General features: G+C 41.2%; 3 protein-coding genes across 9 annotated transcripts; 2 read left to right on the top strand and 1 right to left on the bottom strand.

Annotated features, from left to right (window-relative positions):
- Positions 1-1,147: 1,147 nt before the first annotated feature.
- On the top strand, positions 1,148-3,161 carry spi1a (Spi-1 proto-oncogene a). Of its 2 annotated transcripts, none has more exons than XM_015964254.3 (5): positions 1,148-1,300; positions 1,620-1,713; positions 1,777-1,961; positions 2,483-2,612; positions 2,692-3,161. In XM_015964254.3, exons 1-5 carry the CDS (start codon positions 1,277-1,279, stop codon positions 3,000-3,002), a joined length of 744 nt encoding a protein of 247 aa, XP_015819740.1. In that variant the 5' UTR covers positions 1,148-1,276; the 3' UTR covers positions 3,003-3,161. The 2 variants fall into 2 exon arrangements, with proteins under 2 accessions (XP_015819740.1, XP_015819739.1); XM_015964253.3 differs by having other exon boundaries at positions 2,450-2,612.
- Positions 3,162-5,704: 2,543 nt separating this feature from the next.
- LOC107388510 (protein regulator of cytokinesis 1) lies at positions 5,705-17,910 on the top strand. Of its 6 annotated transcripts, none has more exons than XM_054732977.2 (14): positions 5,705-5,854; positions 6,623-6,755; positions 6,851-6,973; positions 9,074-9,307; positions 9,376-9,546; positions 9,618-9,767; positions 9,836-9,983; positions 10,072-10,208; positions 10,288-10,383; positions 10,494-10,640; positions 10,735-10,845; positions 10,932-11,039; positions 15,922-16,089; positions 17,529-17,910. In XM_054732977.2, the coding sequence occupies exons 1-14, from the start codon at positions 5,844-5,846 to the stop codon at positions 17,598-17,600; spliced, it is 1,809 nt and encodes a 602-aa protein (XP_054588952.1). In that variant the 5' UTR covers positions 5,705-5,843; the 3' UTR covers positions 17,601-17,910. The 6 variants fall into 6 exon arrangements, with proteins under 6 accessions (XP_054588952.1, XP_054588951.1, XP_054588955.1 ...); XM_054732976.2 differs by having other exon boundaries at positions 5,723-5,854; positions 9,062-9,307; XM_070550348.1 differs by lacking the exons at positions 5,705-5,854; positions 6,623-6,755; positions 6,851-6,973 and adding exons at positions 7,620-7,734; positions 7,818-7,860.
- Positions 17,826-19,793, bottom strand: LOC129153487 (ubiquitin-associated protein 1-like). The gene is made up of 7 exons (XM_070550747.1): positions 19,779-19,793; positions 19,640-19,677; positions 19,426-19,567; positions 18,646-19,245; positions 18,393-18,563; positions 18,195-18,296; positions 17,826-18,102 (listed from the first exon to the last, which is right to left on the bottom strand). The coding sequence occupies exons 1-7, from the start codon at positions 19,791-19,793 to the stop codon at positions 17,968-17,970; spliced, it is 1,203 nt and encodes a 400-aa protein (XP_070406848.1). The 3' UTR covers positions 17,826-17,967.
- Positions 19,794-20,134: the final 341 nt, after the last annotated feature.

The raw sequence follows: 20,134 nt of genomic DNA, 5'->3' as shown, positions 1-20,134 counted from the left end.
CTAACGGTAAAAACTACACAGACTTTTTATTGCTGTCACTTTTGTAGTGTCAAACCTGTAAAATGCCCCTCTCACTAATGTATTACACTAATGCACTATAGTGTAAACACTAGTCCAGTGTCATGCTGTTGCTTTGTTAACACAAACAGGAGAGTTCCTCTCTTTATTAGTTTAAAAGAAAAATCTGTTAAAATATTCTGTTTGCTGAACTTTAAAGACTTCTTTTCCAATTCACCTCAGTTTATCAAAACCTTTGTGATGGACTGAACTCGTTCACACTGACTTTTCTATGAATGGTTTTAGTTTGCATTTTGATTATTTTTACTGGAATGCCACTTGAGTGTTTCTACCTTTCAACTTTTGTTTGTGGTCTTGTGTTCTGCCACCAAATATTATCCTGAATGTTTTAATGTTTTCGCAGATTAGAAAGTTGTTCATTTTTGTCAGTTCCCCCAAATGACCTCTAACATTTTACCTTGAAATACAAGTCCAAGTTAACATGTGATCATTGTTAAATATCATATTTAAAAAAAACTCTGACCCACCCAAGTTCTTTTTAAATCACAGCCCAGTCTCTAAACTTTCTCAGAAACTGGGTTTTAGAACACAAACAGCCCAAAAGGGCTCGGACCATTTCAGTCACTGGTTTCATTCTCATGGTCAGAACTTCCTCTATTGAAACCCGAATGTCGGCGCTAAAGAGGAACAAGCAAGACTCCAAACTTCACTTTTGGTTTCAGCTCCTGAGCACAGTGGCTATAAAAAATAACCATCCACAAATTAATCATAAGTGTTACTTGTTGCAATAAAAAAAACTGAAGAAAGGAAAAAAATCAATTTTTCTGCAGCTTTATGGATAAACTGTTTGTAATGTATTTATTTATTTAGTTATTTTAGACCAAACACAAATAAAATCAATAAAATGACATCAGAAATGTCTTCATTCTTCAGTCTTCATTCATTAATGCAAGAATCCCTGAAGTGTAACTTTTGAACAGATTCATTAAAATGACTCAACGTGTCCCACTGATCCAAAAGCACAGGATGTAAATGTTCGTGTAAATGTGATCACCGGCCATCAGGAAGCAGCTCGTCATATGAATCTGACTACAGGGTGATATGAATGCAGACTGCATAAAGTCCAGCATAGCTGATTTCTCACTTTCAGTTCCCATTTGTGTGTTGAAGTCGACGTTGCGTGTTTGTCCGTGAAGCAACAGGAAAAACTTCACTAAAAGCCTTAAAGTTGAGACTCTCATGCTACCTTGTTTACACGATGGAAGGCTTTGTCGTGTCGTCTGTAAGTGTTTTCTTTTTGTGAAATCAGACAATTGGTTCAGTTTGTGACATTTCAGTTTTTGTTTTACAGTTTAGTAGGACTTCTGGACAGTTTAATTTGAATATAATGCAGAAAAGAGTTTTACTTTATGTGTTTTACACAATAATATGTATTTGACTGAAACATTACTCCTTACTCTAATGAAAACCCCTATTTGTGGTTTGTGTTACATTTTATTACTCTTTAAAGCAAGATAAATGTGTTTTTGGACAAATAAACTTTAATAATAACCATATTATAGGGCTAATATAGGAAAATTATTCTTTTGTTTTTCTCAAAGGCCTCAGAAGAAATCCTTTCACATGAGGCTGAGACTTATCGACTGCCTGTGGACCTGTACCCCTACCTGAGTGGTGTGGGGGAGATTTACGAAGGTGAGGAAGATAAATTATATATTTAAAGAATGGAAAGGAGTTCAATATGTGTCTTTTTGATAGACCACAGATGGAACTTCCACTCTGATCGGGTCCAACCACCAGACTTTGAGAATTCCCCCGTGAATCACCTGACAGAGCTGCAGGCAGTGTCTCCTCAGCAGCTGATACAATCCTTTCGCTACAGCAGCGAGCCTGTGCACCTCCACCTGGAACCTCCACTCGCCCCTCTCTCCCTGCCATCACAGGTGAGTCCATGTGTGCACAAACACAAAAAGAAAAACGTTTGACACAATTCCTCATTTTTATTATAAGTTTAATCAAAACATCTATTTAAAAAAAACTGAAAATGTTTATTTAACTGAACATAATGTCAGTTTTACAGGATTCTTATTGTTGGTTGACAGTAATACTAATACTCATACTAATGGGAATAGATTGTCTAAGCCTTTATTACATTGTTTGATCCACATAAGTCTTTTAACAGGTGACATGTATTCAGGAGGTTTGTAAAACCCCAATTTAATCTAAACAAACCAAGTGCAGGATGTGGAAACACTGGGATGTTTTTTCTGAAATGTCATCCACACCATGTGGTGCTGCTGAGCATTGAAAGCTATTTTGGCAGAACTTCCTCTTTTGGTGCAATAGCCACATTTAAGCAAAAATGTCAAACAGCAAGCAATTGCAAAATTGCAGGAAAGAAGTTATGGCATGCTTTAAATTTCCCCTAAAGATCCCATATTGCACCCCATCCCTGTGCTACCAGTACCCACCCTCGGCTTCACCTGCACGCTACTACTCAGAGGAGGACAAGAGAGCCGTCAGCCCACCTCTGCAGGTCTCAGAGGGGGAAGACGAGTTCGACGACTACAACTATTCCTTCAGGAAAGACACAAGTATGTATTTTTCATTCCTCTACAACAAAGAAACCCAAATTACTGCAGCTTTTACAAATGTAATGAATTTTCCTCCAAGGCAACAAGAAGAAAATCCGCCTATATCAGTTCCTCCTGGACCTGCTTCGGAAGGGTGACATGGGTGACAGCATCTGGTGGGTGGACCAGGACAAGGGAATCTTCCAGTTCTCCACAAAGAACAAAGAAGCCCTGGCAACCCACTGGGGGGTTCAGAAAGGAAACCGCAAAAAGATGACATACCAAAAAATGGCTCGAGCTCTGAGGAACTATGGTAAAACTGGAGAAATTAAGAAAGTGAAGAAGAAGCTAACCTACCAGTTCAGCGAGGAGGTGCTGAAGAGCCTCTATTTCCGTCATTATCATCACTGATGAGGAAACAAAGGCTTTTATCAAAATCACATCACTAAACTGGAAAAGACTTGGTAAAAAACCAAAGTTCAGTTTGGTTTTCCACCCAGTCTCCTGATTTATTTATTGGTGATGCCACAGTGGCATTTTTGAATAAACATTTTCCACTCAAGCTAAAGTTTTACAAAAATCAGACTATGACACATTTTTACTTTTCTAAATATGTAAATAAATATGTGAAATTCTACTTTTTAATTCGTATAAGCATAAAACTTGTCTGTGTGCATGACACTGGATATATTTTGACTGACAGGACTTTAAATTATAGCTACAAAATGATATTGTATTATTTTAGGTCCTATTAAGACCGTGTACGGAAGAAAATAGAAGCGAACAGATTTAAATGTGATGATATTGCACCCACACACTGTGGAGTGCAGCACAGAATGAACAGCTGCAGGATTCTGTAGGATCCTATTTAATGCATCATTGAAATAGAAAATTCTACAATCAATGTTGTGCAAAGATGAAACACAAATTTGTCCTGGAACTGCAGCTGCAAGTATATTGTAAATGTGTGCTGAGAGGGTCTGAGCCTCTGAGAATACATTAAATGATGTGACCCTGGCTTCACTGCTGCATCTGCTGGGCTTGGAGGACACCTGGATGAAAAAGGACAATTCAAATGGATCAGAAAGGCTGTCAAGAGTAATGAAAGGGTTATCTCAGTCTGTAAGAGAATATATGAAGTTCAACCAGAAACATTAAATGTTAGAGAATCTGATTATATTTTGCACACGGGGAACAAGACTGAAAGGAGGAAATGAGTAACCGTATATTTTGACCAAACAAACCACCGGTTCCACTAAACAAAGGTGAAGGTAACATGTGCCCGAGCATCACAGTAATTGTTGTAGGAAAAATGAGAAAGTATAACAATAAAATATTACTAAACAATGTTTATCACTATAAAGAGTTTTTTTTTGCAAATGAGGCATATGTCATGAGGAAGGGGCTGTCCTGCGATGGCCTGGGCCTCTTTAGTTCCCCACGGGGGGGGGGGGGGGCAAAGAATGGACAGAAGCCAGGGGATGGAGGAGAGTAAGCCGGAGAATAAGAACACTGAAGGAGGAGAACTAAGCAGAGCCAAAAGCCCACCAGTCCTGAGAGAGTGAGCCTCCAACCTCACCCCAAAGCCATTGAGAAGAAATGGTTGATAAAGGAGACCTTGTTAAATTACAAGTTCCAAACAAAAAATTTTTTTTATTATTATCAATTTTTGACCTAACAAAGACTCATGACCCCGAAACTCCCAGCCCACTTTTAACCCTCTCAGGCTCAAAATAAGTTTTGATAAAAGGACGAACAACTAAGTCCTTCAGGGGTACTTCTGATTTAAAAAATGCTCATGAAATACGTATGTGGAGTAACCAGGTTTTAACGTTGCAAATCTGCAACGCCTGCTTCCAGAGGGTTAAATAAGAAACTCTTTGGATGAGTGGCATTAAAAATTTTAGGATGGCTGTGTGATGGGAACTAGCACTCTGCTTAGCATATTGTCATCTATAGGTATCACTCACATTCCTCTTGCCTGGTTCACCTCCTACCTCTCTGGCCGCATGTCATATAAATCCAATATCTTTCCTGTCTCTGCTGGTGTGCCCCAGGGCTCTTTCCTGGGGCCCCTTCTTTTCATCACTTGTCCTCTCCCGCTAGGTTGCTTTTTTCGGAAACACAACATTCATTTTCATTGTTACGCAGATTACACCCAGCTCTGACTCTCAACCAAACCCTCAAACTCATTTCCACCCTCCTCCCTGACCCTCTGTCTCCAAGAAATCTATTCTTGGTTTATTTCCAGCCTCCTCAACCTGAACAGTTCTAAAACTGAAATCCTCATGGTAGGCGCATCTCACATTCTCTCCAAATCTAACAGTTTTCCCATCTCTATTGATAACTCAGCAGGTACTCCCTCTCCTCATGTTAAGAGCCTGGGTGTCATTCTCAAAAACACACTTTCTTTTCAATCTCACATCAGCGATATTACCCGGTCTGCTTACTTTCAGTCTCTGTCCATCACTTACTCCTCTTACCACTGCCATCCTTTTCCACAGTCTCGTCACATCCAGGATTGATTATTTCAACTCACTTCTCTTTGGTTCCCCAGCAAATCCCTACAAAAACTGCAGCTTTTTCAAAACGCTGATGAATGTGTCATTAGGACTCCATCATCTCATCACATCACCCCCATCCTGCAACAACTTCATTGGTTGCCCATTAAACAAAGAGTCAGTTTCAAAATTTTGCTCATCACTTTCGAAGCACCTCATAACCTGCCTCCATCCTACATATCAGCCCTCATTCACATCGCCACTCCCGTCTGCTCACTTCGATCCTCTTCTGCACATTTAAAAAATAAAATGTATTATTATTTTTATACAAATATTATGAGAATAATCAACAAGTAAAATTACCAACTTTTTCTGTAAGGAAGACAAAACACCAGAATGTTACATATTATTAAAATAAAATAAAATAAAATAAAATAAAATAAAATTAAATTAAATTAAATTAAATTAAATTAAATTAAATTAAATTAAATATGAAGGACATGTCATAAAACTCCACACCTGAAGATGGCGGTATTTTAAGATGGGCCGTGAGTCACGCGGGGAAAAAAACTCATGACGTTTACACACTGGGCCAATTAGCGCCGAGGTATTTTTCTGTGCAAATTTTAAATTTAGTTGACCAACTAACGAGGAGGTCGGAAATAAATAGTCTTCGTTTTTAAACTCGAAGCGCTGTTTACATTTTAGGAAAATATTATTTTATTTCACCGTGGTTGGCTACATTGGCGACATGAGACTGAGGTGAGTGGTTTACTGCCGTAGATATTTCATATAAAGCCTTCATTTTGAATCGGCTAACGTTAATTGTTAGCTTGCTAACACTGACGGGCTAACAGCTGTTTGCAGTAAGGATAATTGAATGATACGTATCACAGCTGACCTTATTGAGCTTAGTTTCCTTCTTCAAATAGGAAAAGCAAATGTTGGGCTGCTGTTGGATTATTTGTGTAACTTGATCACCTTGCTCCAGGGTTCTGTCTTGATCTCATTCCACAGCCACTTGTATTAGGTGCAAATATTTCACTATATGTTCACATAAGCATCCCCATGACTGCAGTCATTGTGCCACGTAGTTTTTGATTTCTGATCCAATCAGGAATTGCCATCACAGAGGGGTTGAAATGCCCCCACAGGGGTGTATTAGGCGATGTCAGCCATGTAAAGGCACTTCCGGAGACCTCCAGAGAGTCAGCAATTATTTTTTGTACCCTGTGCTTCTTCTCTGCTTTTTATACATAAACCAAGATATAATTGAATCACTGCCTCATCGTCTTTATTAACGAAGCACTGTAATGAAGTTAAAGGGATTTGCCATTATTGAAAGAAGCTCTGGAGCGTCAGCTGCCCTTTGGGGTAAGAGCCAGGAAGGTTAGGGCCAGTCGTGAACTGGATCACCGGCCAACAATACAATTTCCTTGTGGATTAGAAAAATGCTCAATTAGTGTTAAACCTGGTTTTTTGACGACATTTCAACTTTAATCATGCTTATAAGTTGTTGCTTTTTCCCAGTGAGGTTCACGCAGCAGAGTCTGTGGCCTACCTGAACAGGTCGCTGGCCAGGCTGCAGGATATTTGGGAGGAAATTGGGATTCCTGATGAACAGCGAGTTCAGAGGACAAATGCTGTTCATAAACACACCAAGGTGAGTCCCACGGCCACATGTTAGTTAATTAGTAAGGTTGTTCCTGAGTCCCTCAGATCTAATACGACAGCTCGTTTGGTTCTCTTTGCCTGCAGGGTTTACTGGACAAGATGATCGAGGAAGAGGAGAGCCTGCTGAATAAATTACTGAAGAGCATCAAGGCATGTCGCAAAGAGCTTGCGAACTTGTGCGACGAACTACAGCTGCCTCCATTTGAGGTAGATTTAAATGAATATGTTTTTGCCACAGGCTGTAGAGCCTCCAGTGGGTGATGGGATTTGAGTTGCATGTTTGTGAGGTATCATTCTCTCACTTTTTTCTCTAGTTAAGGACATTTTCTCAATTCCAACTGAAAGTTTTCTTTTGTTATAAAAGAAATTGCTGCAATTTAAGCTGCACATTATTCCGCTTGAAATAAGACAGTTCCTCACGTGACAAGTAGAGCTGAAACGATTCCTCGAGTACCTCGAATAATTCGAGTACAAAAAATCCTCGAGTCAAATTCTCTGCCTCGAGGATTCGTTTAATTCATATTTAATTAATTTATGGCTTTGCAATCGCCCGGGGTCATGTTTCACCCGGACCGAAATAAGTGACGCACATGCCCACTGGACTGAATGCACACGCGAGTAGCGAATATAACTTAACTTTCTCTTAAGCCATGGCGGACAACTTTAACCCCGGTGGAGTGCGAAAAAGACAGAAAATGTCAAAGTTGTGGAACCATTTTTCACGTCGTAAGGTGGAAAACGTAGTCCAGTTTAAATACAGTAAAATGGATTTAGCCTAGCACAACACCACATCCTCCATGCTGCAGCACCTGTAAATGTCACTTCTGCAAGCGGACTCGGAGCCTCTACAAGATAATGCTTTTTAGCCTGTTTTTCTATATTTTCTGCGGACTCTGCGACTTTTTCGTTTGTAGCGCTCAGTTTCAGCTCACACCGTACATCTGGTAGCAACACGTCGGGCTTAAAATGTGCTAAAAATAGCAGTTTTTACACAACACGTCGGACTTTTTACTGTGTTATTGATGTCTGTTGTCCCTCGGGGTTTCTGCAGGAGGACACGGGTATTTATGAGTGGCGGAGGAAAACGAAAGAAAGTAAATACATGTTTTGTGATCAGTATAATTTGACAAAACCACAGCAAACATGCTTTTGGCAATCCTTGTTAGTGTGAGAAAAAAAGTGTGGAAATTAAAACGGACGTGTGTTAATAGGGAAACAGCCGGCGAGCTGTTTGCGCCGTGAGCGGTTCTGGTTCTGTTTGGGCCGCAGCCGCTCGCAGCGTTATCCTCCTAGTTTTTGTCTGACTTGCAGGCTAGCAGATTCTCGCACGAGGGGAAAATCGGCTCAGGTTTACTTATTTTTTGCACAGGCATTTGTTTACTGTGAAGTAAAGTTGAAGTGCTGAAGTAATGCAAACTAATTTTGAATAAAACTTGAATAACTGGCAATTGCTTGCTCATTTTAAGAGGTCTTTCATAATTATAACATGCTATTTGATATCAAATCAAATCACTTTTATTGTCACGTCACATGTGCAGGTACACTGGTACAGTACATGCGAGTGAAATTCTTGTGTGCGAGTTTCACAGCAATAGTTGTGCAAAAATACAGTAATGTAAAAACAAGTAAAATATAAAAATGGCTAATCTAAGTATACAAATGAATAAAGTAAACAATAAGATAAGAGATATAAAATGTACAGAGGTTGGCATGTGCAAAACAGTGGCATTAATGTACAGTATGGAGCGTGTAATGTTGGAACTTGGTGGAGCTGGCGACGAGGCAGCCATACTCGGCGCCATCTTGGCTCATCAATATATGATATAAAGGTTTACAAACACAAAAGGGTAATTTATTAGAGTACTCGATTAATCGAAAAAAAGATTCGATAGAGTACTCGATTACAAAAATATTCGATAGCTGCAGCCCTAGTGACAAGATAAAAATGATGTAACGGGAGTTGCTTTTGTTTGGACCTGTGATTGTCATGCCTCAGATGACTGGGGACCTTCACCTTCCTGCCTTCATTTGCATAAACGCTTGGGAATGCTATTTTATGTTGTGAACGCAAAACAAATCTGTTTATAAATTCTTGAAGTGAGCCAAGCAGACAAAAACTGCACTGAACTTTAGAGCCACAAGCTGTTTGAATGATTAAATATATCCAGACACATGCCGTCATGTATTTGGGGAAATGTGTGATGGCCTGAAAATACATTAATGGGATACATAAGATGTTTTCTTATCAAAAGCAAATGACTGGTTTCTGTTATTGACTGTTTATTGACTGTTTAGTATTCTGTGCAGGAAGAGGAAGGCTGCAGCACTCTGCAAACAGAGAAGAACAATCGGACCCGTCTGGAGGCGCTGAAGAAGCAGAAGAAACAGAGGATGGAAGAGCTTAAAGGCCTCGTCGCTAAAGACCGTGAGCTGTGTAATGTCATGTGCACCTCCCCCTTTAGTATCGACCAGAGTGCCGTCCCATCGATGCAACAGCTAGAGGCCTATCGCACCTATCTCGCCGATCTCACCAAAGAGAAGGTTTGCCCTTTTTCTCAGTTATTCACTAGTTTTTTATGGGGGGGGTTATAATATTTTAATCTTTACAGGAGTGTCGTCTTGAAGAATTTGTGACCATCAGAAAGGAGGTCATTGCTTGTATGGAGGATTTGGAACAGCATCCGGAGACCAGTTTTGAAATGGATGTGGTCTGTGAGGATGTGGATGCGTTTTGCCTCTCCAACGACAACATCGCGGCTCTGAAACTTGTTCTCAGTCAGGTCAGTGTCTTCATCTCTTTATTTTGTCACTGAGCAACATGAAACCAGTTGTATAATTTTGTTTCTTCCAGTTGCACGAGCGCAAGGCCGAGAATGAGCTCGTCTGCGCTGGTTTCCGGACAAAGATCCAGGAATTGTGGCAGAGGCTTCAGATTCCTCAGGAGGAGAGGGAAGCTCTCTCTGAACACATGGTCAACTCGAAGAAGAAAAACATTGAAGCTGTAAGAAGTCCACCTGAGGTTGTTTCAGGAAATACATCTACATTTTAACAGCTTTCTTCTGTTTCCAGCTCCAGTCAGAGATCCAGCGCTTAGAAGCGCTGAAAATCCAAAGCATGCAAAGAATCATCAAGGTCATCAGGGAGGAACTCGCTCTTCTGTGGAAGAAATGTTTCTACAGCCTTGAACAGCAGGAGGCTTTTCTTCCATATCATGATGGTAAATTCTTAAAGTTCACGTTTGACACCTGTACAAGCTGCAGACTTCACCAGGAGGACCACAAGTTCAGTGTTTCTTCTCTTGATAGATGATTTCACCGAGGAGCTTCTCAGCAGACATGAGGAGGAGGTCAGACGCTTGCAGAGGTACTACGAGCAACATAAGCAACTCTTTGAAGGAGTCTCAAAATGGCAGAACAGCTGGACCTTGTACCTGGAGCTTGATGTGAGCACACCAGTCTAAAACATGCTGAGAATCATTCTATGTGTGTGTGTTTGTTAATAAGTGTGTTTTAAAATATTAGAAAAAGAATAGCGATCCATCAAGGTTCAACAACAGAGGGGGGAACCTTTTAAAAGAAGAAAGGCAAAGAACCGACCTGCAGAAAAGTCTGCCTAAGGTGGGGTTACGTTAAGGTCAATTCTCTTCAGGTAAATGGAAAAGAAAAGTGCTTCTTTACGGCTTTAATTCTAATATATGTTGGATTGTTGTGTTAAACGTTTGAGTCAGGTGGAGAAGATTCTGAAGGCTCAGATTGAGGCCTGGGAAGAAGAGCATGGCAAAGAATTCCTGGTGGGTGGCCAGAGGTTTCTGGAATATGTGCATCAGCAGTGGGAGAAGCACCATGAGGAGAAGGAGAAGGAAAAACTTGAAAGAGTAGGTTACTGTTTTTTTTTATTATCATTTTCAAAGAAAATAAATCCATATTTGTTTTCAGAACATTATTAACCATTTGATTTTCATTAAATAGCAACTAAAGAAAAGTATACAAACGAAAGAGGAGATGCTGTTCGGGGCAACGGCGAGGACTCCATCTAAACGCCAGATGCCAGGAACTCCAGTAGCTGCAAAACTGAGAAAGGTAGGGAGTCCTCTGCAGGTTGTTCATGACACTGACTCAGTTTACCTGTGAGCGTAAAATTTACCCACGTTTTTTCTTGTATTTAGTTAAATGGCACCTCAACCATCTCTACTCCGAACAGCTTCCTTAGTCCCAGCCTCAGTGGAGCCATGTGCCAGTCCTTAATGCGGAAACCACCTTTGTCTGCCAGCAAGGTACACTCCATCATTTTTATGTTTACTTTAGTTCGTCTTCTTTATGTAGTGCTCATAATATCCCCTTTGAAACATCTCCTGTAATCCTCATATCCATAGCAGATGTCTATATATACAGTGGGGCAAAAAGGTATTTAGCCAGCCACCGATTGTGCAAGTTCTCCCACTTAAAATGATGACAGCGGTCAGTAATTTTCATCATAGGTACACTTCAACTGTGAGAGACAGAATGTGGAAAAAAAAATCCATGAATTCACATGGCAGGATTTTTAAAGAATTTACCGTAAATCCTTTAATACAGGCCCGGGCCTGTATTTGACTCAAGCTCATCAAGCTCCAGGCCTTTATTGGAAGGAGGGTCAGTATTAGAGGCAGGCCTCTATTTATTTGAGCAAAATGAACTAATGGTTCGCTGGAGTTTTTGACAATTAATATTGCTCCCACATTTTCAAAGTTAAACACATTTCTTTTAACAACGGTAGTTTCTGCTTCAGCCATCTCCCCCCTCCCCCTGCGCAGCAGCCGCAAACTCACTGATGCACCTGCAGCCTCTCAGAGTTCCTGCTGCTCTAAACATTAAAATAATTATTTCATTTTCTGTTCTTCACTTCTGATTACCTTCAATGGTGTCTGTTTGTTGCAACCACCAGGTACAAAAACTAACTTGTTTTTATTTGACTATTTTTCTGTCCTGTCTGTTTATTATCTTCCTGCATCTCCTCTCAATCCTAAAGAGAAACTGCTACCTGGGTTCATATTCACCTTATGAGTTACCTTTGAACTGCAGTTCTAAAAGATCTACCGACCGCAAAAACAGCGGAGTGCTCGCTGCTTGCCAGCCGCATCAGTGATCAGTGCGTCACCGGATGACAAGTTGATGCGCCCCGCTCCACAGCGAAATGCATCAGGCGCAAATAAAAGACAGAAAACATCAAAGGAAATGTACCAACATGAACGATCGCGTGCTAAATAATTTGGCAACACCTGATTGTTACTGTGGCCGTGCTCAGGAGGCAGATTACCGACCGCAAAAACAGCGGAGTGCTCGCTGCTTGCCGGCCGCATCAGTGATCAGTGCGTCGGAGGACAAGGTGATGTGCCCCGCTCCACAGCAGCGAAACACATCAGGCGCAAATAAAAGACAGAAAACATCAAAGGAAATGAACCGACAAACGATTGCGTGTTAAATAATTTGGCAACACCTGATTGTTACTGTGGCCGGGCTCAGGAGGCAGATCCGACCGCAAAAACAGCGGAGATAAAAGACAGAAAACATTAAAGGAAATGAACCGACATGAACGATCGCGTGTCAGTACCGACGCTCTGGCAGAGCGCGTTGCCCCCCCCAGCGCAGGAGCTTGTCACCTGCTGACAGCAGACTGCTGTCTTTTCCGAGGGCTGCATCTTGCCGGTCATTATCACATGACAGCGACTAGTCGACGACAGGCATAAAAAGTCACTATAGTGAAGTCGACTAGTTCATACAACCCCTGCTACTGCTCCCCAGAGTGTTCTGCAGCATAATCAGCACGTTCTCTTTGAACTTGATATCAAATTTTCACCTCCTCTTCGTCTCTGCACAGTTAAAGTTACCCTCGCGGTCTATCACTGGCAAATCAAAAGTGAGACGATGACACAACCGCCCCCCCGTACTTGCTTGTTACCACATTCCACCCGGCCACAATAAGAGACCGGCCATTATTCACCTCCGCTGACTCCGACACCGGCCAAAATTGGAGACCCGACCTTTAATTGAATACCGGCCTGTATTAGAGGATTTACGGTATTTGTAAATCAGGGTGGAAAATAAGTATTTGGTCAATAACAAAAATTCAACTCAACACTTCGTAACATAACCTTTGTTGGCAATAACAGAGGTCAAACGATTACTATAGGTCTTTACCAGGCTTGCATACACAGTAGCTGGTATTTTGGCCCATTCCTCCATGCAGATCTTCTCGAGAGCAATGATGTTTTGGGGCTGCGCAACACGGACTTTCAACTCCCTCGACAGATTTTCTATGGGGGTGAGTTCTGGAGACTGGCTAGGCCACTCCAGGACTTTCAAATGCTTCTTACGGAGCCACTCCAGGGTGTCCGCGGGGTTTTAAAAAGTATTAAAAAGTGATAAATAAAAATAGTCAAATTTAAGGCCATTAAAAGTGTTAAATTTGGTCTCAGAGGTATTATTTTTTCCAAGTTAGGTATTATTTTTTTTCAGACTAGCAGGTGTCGTATTCTGAACATCGACAGAGAAATATATTCCGAATGAAATGTTTTGAACGATTATAAAAATAAAACAAGCCGATTATTTGCTCCTCCCACTTGAGCTGCCCTGAGTTACAAATGAAGCGCTCCGTTGCCAACTTAGCGACTTTGACGCTATTTCCAACAGCTTTTCAGACCCCCTTCTTGACTTTTTAAATCTTAAAAGTACCTAGCGAACACCTCAGAAACATCTCTGGTAACCCTTAGCTACTTTCTGGATAACTATCGTCGACATTTCCTGCTGCAGGTTAGCTAAACACTCCGCCTGCGCTCCGGACCGTTCTTCAGGACATTAGGAAAGGGAATTATGTAGTGATGTGTCAGTCGCTAAAGAAACGGCTCTCGGAGCCGGCTCCCTGTTGGAGTAACCAGAGTGAGTGACGCACACCGTACCTGCGGGCTCCTGAGCCACTAAAAACGGCTAAGTGTGCGCGTGCGGCGCGCTAAACACACATGCAGTTTGCCCCGATTGCTGTGAGACCGGGTTGGGGGGTGGGGGGTGCAGCTGTGGTTGGGACAATTATTACATTAACTGATGGACTTGTAAATAAATAGTTTATAAATAAGGTAGAAATAAGTTCCTCACGCTGATAACTAATAACTAATCTCTCTGAGGACACGGTGCTAGTGCACTCTCCTACAGCACCTTGACATGACTCAATAAATGTTATGCAACATTTTGTGAACATTAATTTATTTGCATTTATTTGTTATAAATGCCACTGTATAATTCTTGCTGTCAGTATTTGCAAGATATTGGTATTTGGGTCTGTACGGGTTAGACTTAAATGAGTTAAACCAAGGTCTATAGCCCTTGGGTCATAAACTATGAGCTATAAGTATATTGGTCTTTTTATACTGGGAATCAGGAGTTCTTTTAGTGATCATCTTGTTTCTTGTTTATTTTTGCCCTGATTGTGCCCTGAGCAGTTTTATGACTGAATAAAAATAAATTAAAAAAATCTACATAAATTGAATAATCGTCTTAAATAATCGAGATCTCAATTTCAGTCACAATAATCGTGATTATTGTTTTTGCCATAATTGAGCAGCCCTACTTTAGCATATCCGGTCACATTATGATGACGTCATATTCAGCGGTCGTTCTGCATCATTTCAGGCCCCGTGGTCAACTGTCTGAACCGCTGAAAAGAAGTGCCTGGCATATTTTCTAAGTAAAATAAATATGCGCAATACGTTGTCAACATCAGTGAGTCTCTAAGTCTATGCTTTTTGTATGTTATATATGTTAAAATATGTGTAAATAGGTCGCTGATTAACACTTGCAATTTAGTGTTGTGATGGTTTTAAAAAAATTCTGAAGGTAGTAAAAAAAAGTATTAAAAAGTAGTAAATTTTACTTAAGGATTGCTGTATATACCCTGCACTCCTTTGTTGCCCGGGCGGTGTGTTTGGGATCATTGTCGTGTTGGAAGACCCAGCCACGTTTCATCTTCAAAGCTCTCACTGATGGAAGGAGGTTTTGGCTCAGAATCTCACGATACATGGCCCCATTCATTCTGTCCTTCACACGGATCAGTCGTCCTGTCCCCTTAGCAGAAAAACAGCCCCAAAGCATGATGTTCCCACCCCCATGCTTCACAGTAGGTATGGTGTTCTTGGGATGCAACTCAGTATTCTTCTTCCTCCAAACACGACGAATTGAGTTTATACCAAAAAGTTCTACTTTGGTTTCATCTGACCACATGACCTTCTCCCAATCCTCTGCTGTATCATCCATGTGCTCTCTGGCAAACTTCAGACGGGCCTGGACATGCACTGGCTTCAGCAGCGGAACACGTCTGGCACTGCAGGATTTGATTCCCTGCCGTTGTAGTGTGTTACTGATGGTGACCTTTGTTACTGTGGTCCCAGCTCTCTGCAGGTCATTCACCAGGTCCCCCCGTGTGGTTCTGGGATTCTTGCTCACCGTTCTCATGATCATTTTGACCCCACGGGATGAGATCTTGCGTGGAGCCCCAGATCGAGGGAGATTATCAGTGGTCTTGTATGTCTTCCATTTTCTGATAATTGCTCCCACAGTTGATTTTTTCACACCAAGCTGCTTGCCTATTGTAGATTCACTCTTCCCAGTCTGGTGCAGGTCTACAATTCTTTTCCTGGTGTCCTTCGAAAGCTCTTTGGTCTTGGCCATAGTGGAGTTTGGAGTCTGACTGTTTGAGGCTGTGGACAGGTGTCTTTTATACAGATAATGAGTTCAGACAGGTGCCATTAATACAGGTAACGAGTGGAGGACAGAAAAGCTTCTTAAAGAAGTTGTAACAGGTCTGTGAGAGCCAGAGATTTTCCTTGTTTGAAGTGACCAAATACTTATTTTCCACCCTGATTTACAAATAAATTCTTTAAAAATCCTGCCATGTGAATTCATGGATTTTTTTCACATTCTGTCTCTCACAGTTGAAGTGTACCTATGATGAAAATTACTGACCTCTGTCATCATTTTAAGTGGGAGAACTTGCACAATCGGTGGCTGACTAAATACTTTTTTGCTCCACTGTACCTTAATAAGGGTTAACCGTGTGTTGTGTTTGATCATAATTCTTATGTTGGTTGTGATGAGACCCAAATAAACACTGTAACTGTGTCCTTGCAGGGTCTTGGACTGCGAACACCAGGACGTGGAAAGATGCCCCGCATGTTGGAGCGAAACAAGGAGAACATCTGCCATGTGAGCAGAAATCCTCCCTGTGACACACCAAAGCTTCAGGAACCCCCCAATCAAACATTTAACTCCATCGCTGGCTCCTACTCGGAGTTTACGGTAAATTAGGTTTTATTTACATCGGTGTCTTAAAGGGAGCCAAAAGAATGAATATTTACAGATTATTTTAGACCAATTTTAAACACATTCATAAAGATCAAAGTTCCTCTTGAGTCATTTCAAAATAAAAAATAAAAACTTCATGAATCTGAATTTTAAAAACTTAAGTAATTATGAAAAGAACTAGAGGCCGACCGATATATCGGGCTAATATATTAATTTTTTTTCTATATCGGCTGAAATTATTTTTAAAAGCAGACATTTAAAAAAAAATTAAATCGGGCACCTGTGTAGACAACTGCAGCTGTCGGTACAAGATCGGCTCGGGGTCCTTCGACTGCCGATGACGTCAAAGTACGGCAAACCCACTCGGTCAAAATGCACTACACATCTATACTGTTGGAAAGAATTTAGCAGTTTCATTATTAAAATAATGTTAAGACGTACGTTTGTGTTTATAATGGTATTTGTAAAATAAAACACTATTTTATTCATAATGTTGAACTCCTCTTTGAGCACATCCCTTGAAGGATCATAGGTATTAGCAACACCTGTGAAATTGTATTTGCAGGAAAGAAGTGTGTCCCTTTTATTGAAGTATTTTGTGTTTAGAGTTTGTGACGTCTTGTCCATGCGTAGTTCAGTTACGCTCATAGCTGCTAGCCAAAACTCTGGAGTTAAAAGTTTTCTGGCTTTACTAAAATACCTGTCTGTACTTATTTGATTGATGGTAGTTTTACTTTCTGTTAGACTCCAAATGTAATCATTCAGCACGTTTCTAATTCATAATTTGTAAGAATGTAATCAGTGATATTAGCATTAGCATTCCTATGGGTTTTTCCACGAATATCAGCATTGCGCTAACCACTCGCTGCCAAATTGCAGCCTTTGCGATTAGAAAATCTCCTTTTGTCACATCGCAATTTAATTGCACATGCAGTTAATCGTTCAGCCCTAATATACATGCAGCTCAATGCTAAAAGTGAATTTTCAAAGAGGTAATGATGGATTTCTTTGTAAAAGTTGTCCATCTTTCCAACAGAAAGATTTGCCTGGACCTACGTAATTCCGTAAGGTTCATGTTCAGCCAATCAACTACTTTGACGTCATCGGCAATCGACGGACCCCGAGCCGATCTTGCACCCGAGCAGATCTTGTACCGACACCGCCACTACTAGACTGAAGAAAAGATCGGCCTTAATAATCTTCTTTAGATGTCGTCCATCGGCAACAGAATTCTTTCAAATCGGAATCGGCTTTTAAAAAACCTGTATCGGTCGGCATCTAAAATGAACATTTTCTCTATGACACTGAACTGAACAAACTACAAATAAATATATTAGCATTAGAGATTACTCCAAAAACGTAGTATTAAGTGATAGAATAAGTACTAGGAAAGCTGATTATCCAGTTAATGAAATGTGAATTTGTCGTTGCAGAGAGACCTCACCAAAGCCTCCAAATCTCATGTCCCATCTGGCCTGTTGAACTCCACCGTCGACTTTAAGTGACGTTAAAAAGCATCAGGAGTTGTGGACAAGAGAACTTGTAAACAAAATGTTATGAGGTTTTTTTTTTTTTTTTTTTTGTCCTGTTTGAAAAATGCTTTCTTTCAGGGGTTCTGTTTGGTGTGTGTGTGTGTGTGTGTATATTTCTATGGTTTTAAATATTTTACTGCTTCTTTATTTACTTTTAGATCTTTTTCACCTGATGCATTTTATCTGTGGTTCCACTTTATTATAGTAGCTCCATGGCTTTCCCTTTGAACCTGAAATGAAAGCTGCGTTTTTAGTCACATTGAGAATAAAGCTTTTTAAATAACTGGTGATCAGATTGTTTATACTCCAGTGGGTTGTATTCATGCTGCTGATGGCGTCTCTAAGCCATTCGGGTCATGAGTTCTTCTAGAGCCCTCTCACGGTGATTTTCATGAACAAGCAGCACTTCTTTGATTGCACTTTGCTGGAAGCCCATCTCGTTAAACTGGGCTAACAGGTGCAGGAACTCGGCAGCCTGAAACACAAATATAAATGTTACTTGTGTGCATACAGTTTAGATGCATAGCTGCTTTTTAAAATCTAAACTGTTAGAAACGTTGGGATCACCTTGCTCTCACAGTTCTGAAACATTTCCAACGCCTCTTCCACCTGTGCTTCATCATAACCCAGCTGACAGAGATGCTCACTAGAAACCAGGTAATTTAGGATCTAATAACGGGGAGGGAAATTGTTTATGGACCAGTTTTCCAAAGTGTAAATGGCATCTTTCTCATGCATTAGGTTATCAAGTGATGAGAGCCCTACCTTCTCTGGGCTCCGATATCCTGTTTTCTGCAGCGCCAGAATAGCTGTGCGTAACGGGTATCCCCTCTCTGTGATGGTTTCAAGTATCTCCCGCTCCTCCTGGCTGAGAGCTGTCAGAAGTTCTGCTGCAGAGTCGAGCAAAACCCCGTTGGAGGTGCTGGCTGTCAGGACCTGATCAGGGAAAAATGATTCATGTTGGAGTAGTAGAAAGAAAACTCCTCAGTGGTCTATATTACTTCATTCATAAAATTACATTTTTTCTGCGGTTTTTGACCACAGGTCCTGCAGAGGAGGGTCTCTGTTGCTGGAGTTTGGATGATCTGGCAGGAGGTGTGTTTTGGGAGTGTTTTCTACTCTGGGAACTCTGCCTCTTGCTGTTTTTCTGTCCCTGACAGAGAGAGCTGTGCTGTCCCAGGGCCCGCAGAGGCAGCCTGCAGTCTGGGAAAGATGGAGTACCCCTGTGACCCTGGATGATCTGGGGTGTATCGGGTTTAGCTCTGTGTGAGGGGTAGCCCAGGTGCACGTCCTTGACTCTGGACACCAGGTCTCTGGGTGCAGCACTGTGGGGTCGCTCTCTGCTGTTGACGCGATGAAGAACACCTTCAGCAGTGGTTCCATCGTCTTCATCAGAATCGGTTATGAGAAACTTGACGGTGCGATGGCGCAGCCAGAGAATGTCTGCAGAGCTCAGACTGTGGCTGCGAGCCCGAGGCCTGGGGACCCACAGATCACTGTCCCTGAGGCTGAACTTGTGAGCCCTCTGGGGGCTGCTGGGCATCAGCCAGATGGGAGGACAGGATGGAGAGACTGGCCACTGACCGGTTAAAATCCATTGCTCCAGGCTGAATCCATACTGCAAAAAAACATTTGCTTTAAGAAACAAAACATCCTGGAATGCATCAAATGTGTTTAAGGACCACTGATAAACACCTGGGTAGCTTCAAAGCCAAATAAAGAAATTGTGAGGCAGTAAACAGATCAGCAATGTCTGTATTCTACAGCAGCTAGAAAGACATTCATCTAAATGTATAACTTCCGTTTCTTGCAGAATCTGATGGCAGTCTGGAGCAGTAATCTCTGGAGGACTCAAAAGCTGCACTTCAACCCCCAACAAACCCATGGGGGTCTGAAAAGGGACGTCCTCTAAAATGTTGATCACAGCACCAACAAATAACCTGCATTCGAAAAATCAACAAAAAGTCAGGTGTTTCTCGTTACAGGCCGTGCTTTTGTTGCAAATGTCTCACCTGTCTGGATCCACAGCCGCCTCAGTCGTCAGGGGATGCTGGGAGTGAATCAGACAATCAGTGTACGTGATAAAGCTGATTACTAAGCCTCTGACATCAGCTGAGGGTTTGTTTACCTCAGAGGCCTGGTCAGATCTGCCATACAGAGATTCATAATAACGCCCTGTGTGTATATTTACTATTAAAGTATGTTTAAATGCTTATATCCAGTGAAAAAGACCCAACGGTGCTGCAAATTGTATTCTAAATCAGTGTTCTGTCTGTATGAGTTTCCATTGAAGTCCCATGTGTTCACACAGGAGGATTATGGAAATGCTGATGTATCAGTTCTCCAAGCACTTATTCTATCACTCTATCTATTGTATTTTTATACAAATATTACGAGGATAAACAATAAGTAAAATAACCAACTTTTTTTCTGTAAGGAAGACAAAACACCAGAATGTTACATATTATTAAAATAAAATGAAATAAAATATGAAGGGCATGTCATAA

This window comes from Nothobranchius furzeri, chromosome 4, assembly GCF_043380555.1.
Source record: "Nothobranchius furzeri strain GRZ-AD chromosome 4, NfurGRZ-RIMD1, whole genome shotgun sequence".
Classification (NCBI taxonomy): Eukaryota; Metazoa; Chordata; class Actinopteri; order Cyprinodontiformes; family Nothobranchiidae; genus Nothobranchius; species Nothobranchius furzeri.
Note: the sequence above shows the minus strand (reverse complement) of the source record. Positions and strands in the feature narration are given on the sequence as shown.